Source organism: Procambarus clarkii, chromosome 40 (genome assembly GCF_040958095.1).
Source record: "Procambarus clarkii isolate CNS0578487 chromosome 40, FALCON_Pclarkii_2.0, whole genome shotgun sequence".
NCBI classification, from domain to species: Eukaryota; Metazoa; Arthropoda; class Malacostraca; order Decapoda; family Cambaridae; genus Procambarus; species Procambarus clarkii.
Window position 1 is genome coordinate 18,640,772 of NC_091189.1, and position 13,621 is coordinate 18,654,392.

At 40.6% G+C, this 13,621-nt stretch overlaps 1 protein-coding gene across 5 annotated transcripts in view; it reads right to left on the bottom strand.

The window, feature by feature from the left end:
* Positions 1–13,621, bottom strand: part of LOC123757966 (uncharacterized) — a 35,379-nt gene that overhangs the window by 2,541 nt on the left and 19,217 nt on the right. For all 5 annotated transcript variants that reach the window (XM_045741972.2, XM_045741969.2, XM_045741971.2 and 2 more), the window contains exons 4-7: positions 12,884–13,537; positions 7,835–7,966; positions 5,277–5,342; positions 4,808–5,041 (exon numbers count right to left, since the gene is read on the bottom strand). In XM_045741972.2, the coding sequence (XP_045597928.2) occupies positions 4,808–5,041; positions 5,277–5,342; positions 7,835–7,966; positions 12,884–13,537 (1,086 nt within the window). The remainder of the gene's footprint in view (positions 1–4,807; positions 5,042–5,276; positions 5,343–7,834; positions 7,967–12,883; positions 13,538–13,621) is intronic.

Genomic DNA, 13,621 nt, shown 5'->3' on the forward strand with positions numbered 1-13,621 from the left:
CCTGTGGGGGCTTGGGTCCCCTTTGACCACGCTTGGGTGTTAGTGCCCTTTTTGCGGGGTTTGTTGTTGCAGGGAAAGGGGTTTTCTTATCCCCCCCTTCCTTGTATGAGTAAGATTTGGGGTTGGCTCTTCCCCGGGTTCCCTTGGATTCCTTGGCTTCTTTCCGTAGGTTTTCTGCTTCTCAGATCTCGCCTAAGGAGGTTCGAGAGATGCTTCCTGCGTACCTCCTGCGAGACCCGAATTCTGCCTCTGTGATGGATCCGTCCTCATTTGAATTCAGTTCTTCTTCCCCATATAGGATGCATTGGAGGTTCCAGAGTCTTCCTGGCTGGCAGACTGCCCATTCTTTTCATTGGGGGGGCGTGGCATGGGTTCTGTCGGACCTGCACGGTCGAATGGCAAGAAACTTTTACCATTCTGCAGGTTTACCCGAGGGGCGAGTTTGAGCGCCTTAATGCATTGCTTGTTCGCCCCTGTGCTTCCTTGTGACGTTGGCCTTGTGCAGCTGCTGCAAGTGCAGATTCCTACCCTTTCGGCATCCTTGGTTGCAGAGGATTTGTGTGCCCGTGGGCATTTGGCTTCGGTCTTCCACTTCTTTTCCCTTCTTGAGCTGTCTTCGGCCTGGCTTGACTAGGATGTGGAGGCATCGAGTGCCGGGCTTTTGTCTGGTGCGCTGGTCTCTGCGGCTAGGGCATCGGTCACACTGTTGAAACTGTGCCGATTCCTACGGAGGTGGTGCCTCTGTTCTTTGCTTCTTGTCTCGCATGCCGACAGGCTGTGCTCGCTCTTTCTTTGAAATCCTCCTGATCCCTGTCTCATAGGTGTTCTATGCCGTTTTGTCCAGTTGTCATCCTATGTCAGATTTGTTACTTCTTCAGGGTGGCCGTTCTCGACCTTCTCGGAAGGGTTACAGGGCACGGGGGTTGGAGGCTTGCTCCTCCTTCAAGGGGCTCGAGACAAAGCTTCTTCCCCTGCGCTCCATTGGGTTTTATCTCCGAGTGGATGCACTTGGGCATAGTCGAAATGACCCCGTCCCTCAGATGAGTTTCTCACCTGTTTCCAGTGCCGAAACGGGACTGTGCGGATCTGCGGTTCATTCTGGACTTGTCCCATCTGAACCCCTGGATTCCTTGCACCTCCTTTTGGATGACCACTCTGTAAGGTCACGAAGCTTGTAAGCTGTACCCTAGAGTACAAAAATCAAACTAGGGATATGGAACCAATGGGCATTTATACACACTTCAAACACAAGAATGACCATGTGGGACTGGTACTATATTTTTGCATTGGCGGGACTCGAGAAACAACCAAAGTGCTTGCATTACATTCACTTAACCACAAGGAAAGGGAAAATACACACAAGGAAAATTCTCACTCATCAGATTAACGAATACAGCTCTCTTCACTTTTGATATAAATGGAGGTCAATAACCTCACACAGAGAGGCGAGTACCTCACAAGCACACACCACACAACCTATGTGTGTGGAGTCTCGGCCCTCTCTCCCTCGTGGAGTGTAGAAACACTCCTCTCACGGAAATGCGGGGAAAACTTTACACAGAGAATCATACACATTTACTCTTACATACTCTCAAAAACAAATGAAACATAAAAATTAACACAAGTAAAAGAAACTGGTATTTTAGCTAAGAGAAACGTTACATTAACAACCACATTTTCTTACCATATGGAGTCTGTTTTGTTAGACCTACCTTTCTGGGTGCCGAACCCCGGTCAATGGCAGATTAGTTAAGCCCCAACCACAGGGGGGGGGGGTTACAGGAGCCATTGCTTCATGTACCTCTCTGAGGGGGGGGGGGCCAGGTTCTGGCTCATGGGCCCCAGTAGGCTGAACTCCTTTGACTTGTGTCGTTGTCTAATATATCGCATATTAACCTGATAGCTCCAGGGAGCCTTCAGGGCTCACCCAGAAAGTGGAGTTTCATTACATTACACACATATACGCTGTAATGACACACACACTGTTTTTTTTTTATTCAAGTAGAGAAGTCTACCTGAATAAAGTCTACTAAACTTAACTACTGCACTGCGCAACACGCCTATAGGCGCTCGACGAGTGGTGCGCATTGCGCCTCTGGGATCTTATAGGTATAGCGTATGATTCAAAACTCCCGCAACTACATGGGGTTCACATCGGCTTTCTTAGGGCTCTTGTAAACAGACACCATTTTTTTAAATCCTGGACAACATTCCCGGGTGTGAGAGCCTCAGTACTGAGTGAGCAACCAAGGCTGGTGCATGCAACATGAGCTCACAGCAATGCTGTTCAGCTTGTGACCACAGCATCGCCCAATGATGTCAAAACATACATGTAACTGGTATTCTTTAGCCATGATAGTATTACAGAAGAGCCTGAGTGTGATAATGACTGTGTAGAATGTTCAAATATCAGTGAATCAATGCTGTTCAAGATGTTCACAGCACCACAGCATTATTTCATCTATTTAGGAATCTTCAAACGACTTCTTATGTTCCTTTACAAAATAAACTTGTGGTCAATTATTCATTTATAGGATTTAGTGACCAGGATTGTGGTGATAATTAGCGCTGTGCATAGTGTTGTGGGAGGAGGAATTTTGGTGAGGGAGGGAGGGAATCGAGGTAGCGTCACTGTGTGTGGCAGCCACTCTTTGCTCACCATACTAGCTTAGTGGTTTGCTATAGTGAACACATATGTACATGGGTATATACAATGTGTGTATATAGTGTAATAACAGCAACAGGAGTATGTTGGGAGGAGCCATTTTGGTGAGGGAGGTGGCGTCGTACTCGTAGCATTGTCGTCTGCTGTGTGACTTGTCATGCAGTGTATGGTGGCCACTGTGCTGTTTGGACACAATACCAGCTTAGTTGTATAGTTATAGTGAATAAAACATGTAGATACTTATACATAATGTGTGTAAATAGTGTAATAAAAACAATAACAGTATGGTTGGAGGAGTGAGGGAGGGAGGGAGGCCAGGCTGCGTGCGGCAGCTCACACTCGCAGAGTTCTGAGTGTGTTGACGGTGAATGTATATAATGTATGATAGTGTATAATGTGTAAATATGTTGTAAATATACATAAATGAACATGAAACATTGGAAATATGAGCAATATATGTGGACACATTTGTGACGCATGTAACACAGTGTCTTGGGACAGTATGGATGTTCTATTGCCATAATATTGTGTACGTGTTCATTATACATAGGATTGGCAAGAAAAAATAAAACAAATGTATTTGGAAATGTACGTAAACAATGAACAAAAAATTATTTGCGGCAACTCGCGCATGTTGAAATAGCAAGTAGGCAACTCGTGCATGTAGACCGGGAGTCCACATCACGGGCGACCACCAAATCGTGACGTCACACGCCATTTTCCAGACCCCCATTGAGGCCAAAGTAAGTACAATTTAATTTTTTTATTTTTACATACCTATGATCAGTATTTTAACATTTTCAAAAACAAAAAAAAACAAAAATTTGCCAAGAATTTATTTCTTGCGCACAGAGGAGAGGTGGGAGTGGGGATGGGGGTATAACCTTTCACCCAAATTCCTATTCAAGTTAAAATATCAAAAATGTGTAAAAACTCAAATGCAAATTCATTCAGTTTCCGAATTACTGAGCTCTTGCAGCATTAAGTACAAAACTGGTTGAGTAAGGATAAATTTGCGTGTGCAAAAGTTTTTAAATCATAAGACTGAGGTGGGTACAGGGATGGTTTAGTCATGTTGGAGAAATGAATAATAGTAGCCTGACAGACTGTATTCACCTACTTGTGCTTGCGGGGTTTGAGCTTCAGCACTTTGTTCCTGCCTCTGAACTGTCAATCAACTAATTTACAGGTTCCTGAGCCTACTGGGCTCTATCATATCTACATTTGAAACTGTGTATGGAGTCTGGCACCACCACATCATTGCCTAATGCATTCCATATGTTAACTACCCTGACACTGACAAAATTCTTTCTATTGTCTTTGTGGCTCGTTTGATTACCAAGTTTCAACCTGCGTCCCCCTTGTTCGTGTTCTGCCATAGCAAATAGTCTTAATTGTTTGGCACTTTTCCCCTGATAATTCCCTCCCTCGCCTCTTCTGATAATTTTGTAGGTAGTGATCATGTCTCTCCTAACTCATTTGTCTTCCAGGAAAGTGATGTATTTCAGAGTAAGAGTAAAGATGGCAAAGTCTCTGTCAGATTAGCTTAACACAGGCACCCAAGAGAAATTAATGACCAGTGTTTTGGCTGAGAATACTGTTTAAATAGGGTTCTCAGGAGGTTTTTCTGTTATGGCTACCTAACACCTTACCTAGAGGTAAGTCTTACCTTACCTAGAGGTAAGGCCATAGAAGGAACTGCCATCAAATATTCTAGTACTGTATAAAAAATTTGTGATATGTCTGATATGAAATCAAATATGAGATTGTGTTTATTAGTGGAAAATTGTACTCTGCACATCCTGTTTGATTTAAAATTAAAGATGAGTCATACAAATATGTGTTTGACTGTGCATGAGATTGAATGAAGTGGGTTATTACATCAGTCTTATATAAAATGATCAATGAGAAACTTCTGCACCAAAATTATGTCAACATAACTTTGGGTACAAATTTGGAGATAAATTGCTTAAGAGATGAATAAAATAACTGCAATACTGATGGACAACATTATCTCACAAAAATAATTAAACATTTAATATCTTAGCAAATGCACTTACACAGCTACAGTACTAATTTTAGATAGAATTTATAGAAAGAGCTTCAACAAAATAATAAAAAATAAAAGGAAGCCTACTGTACCTCTAAATATGGTAAAGGATTTGTTTTTAAAACTGCAGTAAAAGTAGCATCGTGCAACCACTCTAGTTCCCCATCCATACGCAAGGTTTCAAGTGCAGGAGTGTGGCTCAGAATGAAGTGCAAGCGTCGATCACTGATTACTCCGATCAGTTTCAGGTGCTTTAAATGTGGGTGTGCTGGTGTTGGAATGCCAAAGTCCAGTCGATCATCACATTCTTCTACACTATGTCTGGCCTGTAACAGAACAACTGCTTTAGCTGTCTAAATTATAATAAAGTACATACAATACCTGTATTCTCATGAGTGTCTAGAGAAGTAGCAGAACAAAGCAAGAATAAACATAATAAACATGGCAAAACCATTATGTATCTCTCTTGAAAAGCACAGGTTATTTTCATGTTTTTTTCAGGTGAAAATCTATTAATACATTTTTATGTAACTGTAATTAAATTAGTGCAGTAATGCTGACCTTGTAATCTCCAGAGAAGTTTAGAGTAACCAGGTTTGGACAACAACTGGCAACGACATTGTGAGCCTAAAAAAAAGAGATTTTTGTATAAATATTCTAGCTGAAATCTCTACAAAAGTTTTACTTATGCTAGGCAGCTATGCCACACATTCAAGTAAATATAAACAATTACACAAGTATCTTATTGGAAAGGCAAAGCTACTGCCTGAGTAAAACGTTTTCTAGCCATTTAATTTTGTAATATATTACTACAATAAGAAACAGTGGTGTGGGAAAAGTGTTTAAGAAACTACTATTCAGCATCTGTGCTTAGTTCATAAAATAAATCCATTCTATGCTTAGTTCACGAAGTAACTCTACTTAATTAACCACTGTGATGCACTTCGTTTATTGGGACATTCCTCCTGTGCGCTGAAAATCAAGTGTTCGCAAATTTGTTTTGATCTTTCTAAAATGATAAATTCCCTTCCCCTGAACATGTAAATATGTAAAATATGCAATATTTAACATTTAATAAAACATGTACAGTTTTACACACTATTTACACAGTAACACACTGTATTACACACTCAGTACTTCGGAAGTGAGTGATAATTAAAGATGCAGTCCTTGGTACACAACACGACTTCGCACTTGATGCACCAGGTACACACACAGATTTTCGCATCCTGTTTCTTTGTTGTGTGCTTGCAAAAAATGCATTCACGTACACCCTTGGCTTTAGTTCCTGTAGGAGGTATATAGCCAAGCTTGTGAAGTGTAAGGTAGTCTTGAATAGATTATAGGAAAAAATCAATTTGTAAGGTAATCTTGAAAAGATTGCTTTGTAAGGTAGAATTGAAAAAGATTCAGGTATTTTAGAAGAGGGTCAAGTATTCTGGAAGAGATTCAGCTATTCTTGAAAAGATCGCTTTGTAAGATGGGATTAAAAAAAAATCCAGGTATTCTTGGAAAAATCTAGGAAAAGCTCAATGACAAAATTCTGTCTTGGTATCACTCATATCTTCACCTGTATATGGGAAAGTGGGTGCAAAACCAACATCAGAATCATCAAATTGTGGTTTGTGTGTTACAAAATTATCACAGTCGTCCCTCACGAATTCACTCGTGCTCCTTGTATTGCCACCACTACCACTGGCAATAACCACCACCATGGAAGCTGCTAACACTGTTCATCTATGCTACTTGTATCAGACTCATCATCATTAAACCCAGAAAACGATTTATCTATAGTATCATCTATAAAAACTGGAGATGACATGGGTGAGCAAGGGTGGCGCTCAGCCACTACCGAGATATGCTCGCTGTATCATCCTCATCGGTGCTGTATCACTTGTATCTGACCCTTGTGTTAGGTCCTTATTGTGCCTAGCTTCATCAGTATCATGACCCCCATGTTCTTCAAACAATAAGGTCTGAATTTTACTGACGGAGAGCGATCTTTCAACATTGCATCCAACAGGGGATTGGGAGCCAAAAGCGCATGTGCCATCCTTGGTTGCTCATTCAGAACTGTTTCTGCCAGTAGCCTTAAGGAAATGTGGGATTTTTTTTTAAGATGGCTGCCTCTCACCAGAGGTCCCAGGAGTCCATTTCGTACCCAATCTACCGAGCTTTCATTTCGAATGAGTACGGAAAACTAAAAAAGGTGTTTTCTCGGTTGGCGCAGTAATGGGCAAACAAGTTTTCTCAGCCGGTGCAGCACAGTGATTAAATTAACATAAAGTACCTCTTGGGCAATTTTGAAATTTTTTTCTTGGGCATTTTGCAGTTTTTTTCGTTGGGCATTTTGGTGGGTGTTGTTAATTTTTGTTTTGAGAGGGAGTTTTTACCGAGCACTTTGGATTTTTTTATTGGGAGTTTTGGAGTTTTTGTTGGGATTTTTTATTTTTTATTGGCTAAAAAAAATATAAATTTACCAAAAGTTACCCAAATTCTTGAAAACTATGTTAATAACAGAAATAGATAAAATATTTCCCTGTGGTGTTAATAAGTCAGGAAAACAGGATGTGATAACACATAATTGAAGTTGGACGTATACTTATTTATAATGAAATATGACTAAAAACAAGAAGTGTACAGTATATTAAACATATTATCAGTCTTTATATAATTATGTCAATATTATACAGAGAAAATATTTTCCTACAGTGTTATTTGTAAGGAAAACTGAAGTGGTTACACATAACATTAAAAATATACTCTTTTTATAAATAAATACCACCAAAAACAATAAATAGACATTTACCAAAATTGATCCAAGTCTTTGTATAATTATATTAATAATATTGATAATATATTTTTTCTACAGTGTCATTGGTAAGAAAAATTTAACATGATTACACATAATTCAAGTTGGCAAGATACATGGATGAATTATACGCAAAAACAACAAACATTTACCAGTTTTGCATAATTACATTAATATTGATAAAATATTTTACTTTCTAAATATTATTGCTATGGAAATTGAACATAATTATATATAACTGGAGTTAGAAATATGCTCATTTTATAGTGAAATACTGTACTGTATGTATGAATTTACATATACATACTTGTGCAACAAAAAACCAATCATCAGCTAGATGAAGCAATAAAGTTGTGAGTCGTTCTCCGCAGCTTTCTACCATGTTGCTTATTAAATGAAGGGAGCAGCGATCATACAAATTGGCCTCCAATTTTCTGATCTGGAAAGAAATTACAACAAATATTTGTTTTGTAAATATATATTTTCTGTAAAATTCATATTTGAACAAATTTGTATTAAATTGTGCAACTTTGCTTAACCACTGGGCTGCTCGGCTTTCAAATATGGCACCCCCCTCTAGTGCGCAGGAAATAAATTCTCTGGAAAAAATGCTATGTTTTTTTGAAAGTGTCAAAAACTCTTCCGTGAGTATGGATATGTTAACAAAAAGTCGAAATTGTACTTACTTTGGCTGCTATGGAGTTCATAAGTTCGCACGTGACGTCATCAATCCCTGGTTGCCTGTGGCATACGCTCCCGGGGGCCAGTAGGGCACCTGGGTCAAGAAGCGCGAGTTGCCACGAATATATTTTTGTTCATTTTTTGCGCACAATTCTAAATACATTTTATCTGTTTTTTTCGTGCCAATCCTATGTATAATGAACACGTACTCTATGTTATGGCAGTAGAACATCTGTACTGTCCGAAAACACTGTGTTACGTGCATGACACGTGTACACATATCTTGCACATACTTCTAATGTATCATGCTAATTTATGTATATATACAATCTATTTACATACTGTACAGTATCACATTATATACACACACCATAAACACACTCGGAACTCTGCGAGCGTGAGCTGCCACATCCAGCCAATCCTCCCTCACTCCTCCAACATCGTACTTGCCATCACCCCTCCTCCCACCATACTGTTATTGTTTTAATTACACTATTTACACTTGTTATGTATACCTATCTACATGTTTTATTCACCAAAACTATGCCAGTAAACCTGTATTGTGTCAGCACAGTGGCCACCATATACTGCATGAGAAATCACACAGCAGCCAACAGACGACGCTACGATTACGACGTCACCTCCCTCACCAAAATAGCTCCTCCCAACATACTCCTGTTGCTGTTATTACACTATATACACACATTGTATATACCCATGTACATATGTGTTCACCATAGCAAACCACTAAGACCATAGAACCACCATGGTGAGCAAAACAAGAGTGGCTGCCACACTCGGTGAGACTACCTCACAGTGTGTCGCACAGTGAGGTAGCCTCACCATGTGAGGCCACACGGCTACTTTACCGTGTATCTCACCTTGGGTCGCAACCTGCGACCCAAGATGTGTAGCCTTGGGTCGCAGGTTGCAGCCAGTTGTCTCGCCTTCGAGTTGAGGAGCGAGTGACGACCGCCTCCCATGTAAGTCCCTCTTTTTTTTTTTCTTTGGTTAGGTAGCTTCAGGGAGCTGAAGGGGCTCTCCACAGAAAACCAGCGTTGAATGTAATAAAACGCCATTTTCTGGGTGAGACCCGGAGGCTCCCCGGCATCCCTCCCTCCCTCTGGTCAGCGTTTTTTTCGCGTTTTTGATACTCAGCCTCTGAACTGGGGAGAGTTGCGAGACAGAGGTTTGGGACCCCTCCGTCCCCCTCCCAGGGAGCGGGGGGTTGCACGGCATTTGTGGTGACGTCATACTGGTTTCCTTGGTTTTGATTGGAGAGTTCTGTTGCTAGTTCGGCTTTCGGTTTGCAATTAATTAATCAGCAGTAGTTTGTTTTGGAATTCCTACCTTTCTGGGTGCCTCACCTGGTAGATGGCAGACAAAGACTGCTTCCACTTACATGGGGGTGTCTTTAGGCCATTGCTCCTCGTGCCTCTCTTGAGAGGGCCAGGTTCTGGCTCTGGTCCTCGGTAGGTCTAGGACTCCTTCGATTGACTGTTGCCACGGCCTAATATATACACATCAGCCCGGTATAGCTCCGAGGGAGCTGAAGGGGCTCTCCACAGAATGCATAGCAAACAGAAAATCCAGAGTGGAATATGATAAAATGCCTCTTCTGGTAGACCGCCTGGTGGCTTCCTGGGGATCAGACTGAGGGTCTGATGATGTAGGAGTTGGGAGCTTCTAGTAGTGCTGCCACCTGCTGGTAGCCAGACATAATTAGGGGAGTTCATTCTAATTATTGAGTGAATCATTTGTAGAGTTGCTTGCTGCTGCATTTTTTCTCTCTCTCTCCCCGAGTCGTGCAGTTTGTTTTGCTTTGCTTACTTTCTGAATGATTGCTTTGGTGAGGGGTGAATATAAGAATCTCCCTGCCCCTCTGTAAGGGGGGGCTTGGTTCTGTCTCTAGTCCCAAATAGGCCCTTCAGGACTCCTAAGGCTATTGTAAGTCATGTGTGTGTGGAGCTACCTCAGCAAGTTAGCTTCAAGGAGATACTATTCAGTTCCTCCAGAAATGGTCATGTTCAGAAAGAGATAAAGAAATGGGCACACAAAAGAATCCAGAGACCATGAAAGCTCAAGAGAGCAAGTGAGTTGGCTCAAGATTAAAAATGCATGAGACAACTTGCAAAACATCTCAGAAAAACATCGCTGCCAAAGGTCAACAAAAGTGACTCCACCAACAGGAAAAAAATAATAAGCAACAGTACTGGGAATAAATAAGATATTGATCAACAAAAAGCAAAGACATAAAGGACTAGCCACCAGAGCAGAAGCAGAAGGTGTGTGGTGAGAGATAAGAACAAAATACGAGCGTTTTCTTCATACTGTATTGATGAAGAAAGTCAAATACAATACAATACAATTTTATTTAGGTAAGGTACATACATACAATAAATATTTACAAGGATTGTTTAACTTATAGGTATAGCTAGTACATACAATGCCTAAAGCCACTATTACGCAAAGCGTTTCGGGCATATATGCAAAGAAAGTTTCGGGCATAAATGCAAAGAAAGTCATAAATTCAACACCAAAAGATCCATCACCTGTGCTGTGCACCATATAAACAGCAGTACACCAGACTTAAAACCAATATGCTGGAAAATGTTTCCAGTTCTGGTCAGAATGAGGAGCAGCAGCTGAAGGAGAGAGAAGAGCACAAGAACTATCAACTCCAGTCCAGCCAAATGGCATCCACCGCAAGACTTGTGATCTGGGAATGGGGCCACAGAGAAAGAAAGCCTCTGATTCCATGCCAACTGAAGAGGTCGCTCTGAGAACAGCCAAACATCTCACAAAGTAAATAGAAGGATGCATCTTCAATTGTCCACTCCGTGGAAATGGGACAGAAGTGAGAGAGACCATACATAAGAATGTTGCAGTTCAGTTTTGGTCACCACACTATTAAATAGACATATCTACAACGCTGGTAGCAGAGAAGACCCTCTAAATTATAGATCCATATGCAGACGATGAGTCACAATAACGTGGCTTATCAGTTGACTTGATAATGGTCCAGGACGAACCAAAACTTCGTCGTCTCCTCATTTTCTGGTGTGTGGTTTAGTCTTCATAGATCCACATCATTGACAACAGACAGACAGTATGGTTTTAAACCAGGAGGATCTTGTTTAACTAATCTATTTGTTTTATGATAGAGCTACAGGGATTCTACAAGAAAGAGATGGTTGGGTTGACTGTTTATCTAGAACTAAAAGGGGATTTTGACAGTCTTACACAAGAGGCTGTTTTGGAAACTAATATACTGGAGGGGTGACAGGGCAACTTCTCACAGGGATAAAAATTTTTCTAACTGCCAGAAAGATAAGGGTGGTAATCAGAAGCAATGTATCAGACTGGAGGAGTGTTACTATTAAAGTACCACAAGGTTCAGATCTCATAATGTTCATTGTCTATATAAATGATCTACCAGAAGGAATACAGAATTATATGAACATGTTTGCTGATGATGCTAAGCTACTAGGGAAGACAAAAAGGTTTAAACAGTTGTCATGCTCTTCAAGATGACCTAGACAAAATAATAGTATGGAGCAACACTTGGCAAATGGAATTCAACGTGAATAAATGACATGTTATGGAATGTGGAATAGGAAAACATGGGCCCCACACAATCTACAGATTATGTGGAGAGGCATTAATTAAAAAATTCTGACAAAGGAAGGGATCTCGGGGTGGTTCTGGACTGTCACCAGAGGAACACATAAATGACATTGTGCAAGAAGCATATACTATGCTTTCCAACTTCAGAATCACTTTTTTTTTAATACATGAATAAAATATTAAGGAACAAGAGGTCAAAGATTCAAGCTGGGGAAACAATAGCCTCGTAGCCTGGTGGATAGCGCGCAGGACTCGTAATTCTGTGGTGCGGGTTCGATTCCCGCACGAGGCAGAAACAAATGGGCAAAGTTTCTTTCACCCTGAATGCCCCTGTTACCTAGCAGTAAATAGGTACCTGGGAGTTAGTCAGCTGTCACGGGCTGCTTCCTGGGGGTGGAGGCCTGGTCGAGGACCGGGCCGCGGGGACACTAAAGCCCCGAAATCATCTCAACCTCAAGAAGTGGATGCCTAAACCATCAATACTGTAGTTTCAAAGTGTTATATGACAAAGAGCACTGGAAAGCAGTAAAGTGTTACACATTTACACTCAGACACAGAACCTTTGCCAGTCAGCAAAATCAACAGGGAAACCTCTTACCAAAACTGAGATGGCATTCCCCATGGGCCTCTGTTGTCAGTGTGGGTAGTAGAATCTGATGACAGGTTGTAGTAATTGTCATTTAGCCAACTAGTGATTCAAGTGGTATTTTGAGTGTACTTAAATAAATATTTTGACAGTAATTCTGGGCTGGATTGAGAATTCTCCAGTGTCTCTATTCCTCTATACAGTTCCACATTTCCTGGTAGAGTGGTGGGGATAGTTTGAAAAGATCCTCACTGAGCCATTTATGTGTATGTAAATCTGATCAGGACACAGTTTTACTATGTCCAGGAAAGAGCTTGACACTTGCCTAAGGAAGTGACAAACTGGTCTAAGATTAGAAATCATGTGGAAACTATAGAGTATCCCTACCAGAAATATCTAAGTAATACATGCAGAGGAACAATAACACAATTGCAGTACTGAATAGAATTAAAATAACTATACCTCTGAAAGAGATGCAAGTGTTGATACATCTGGCTCATCTTCTAAGTCCTGGAAGATAAAATCAAGACGAAGATGCTCCAAATATGGGCAGAGGACTGTAGTAAGTAAATCCTCAGTGAATGGGTTGAAGAGCCAAAAATTTTTCAAGTTAAATCTAACATCTCTAATGCTGAGGTCTGGGCGATTTACAAGGGATAAGGCATTTTCGCCATGGTATAATTGTTCCTTAATACAGTTAAATAAGTCTGCTCTAGATTCAAATAAGAGAGAGTCTGAATTGCAATTGAAAGCACAATGGTGTAGCCATGATAGGTTCTTTACAGAGTCTAAAATTTTCCAACATCCTCTTCCAGTAATTCTTGTGCCAGAAATATCAAGTGATGTCAACCCAGTACATTGAGCTATTTCCTTACATTGCTGATCTGTGATTTTTTCGGAGCCTCTCAATGACAACTCACTCAGTTTCGGGCAGATTCCTGATAGGTCACATATCATTTCTGGAGTACCTATATACTGGATTTTCAAGACAGTTAAATGTGGCATGCAAATCAACTTGGAGCTTAGGTTTTCAAAAATTTGTGATCTCCAATAACATGATCGTCCAATGATAAGCTTTTCTAGTCGTGTTGCATTTTGCAAATGCTCAAACAGTATCTGAAAATAGTAAACCAAGCATTAAAATAAATGAATACATATACAAAATAAATTTAATGTACTGTACACATTAACATAAAATTA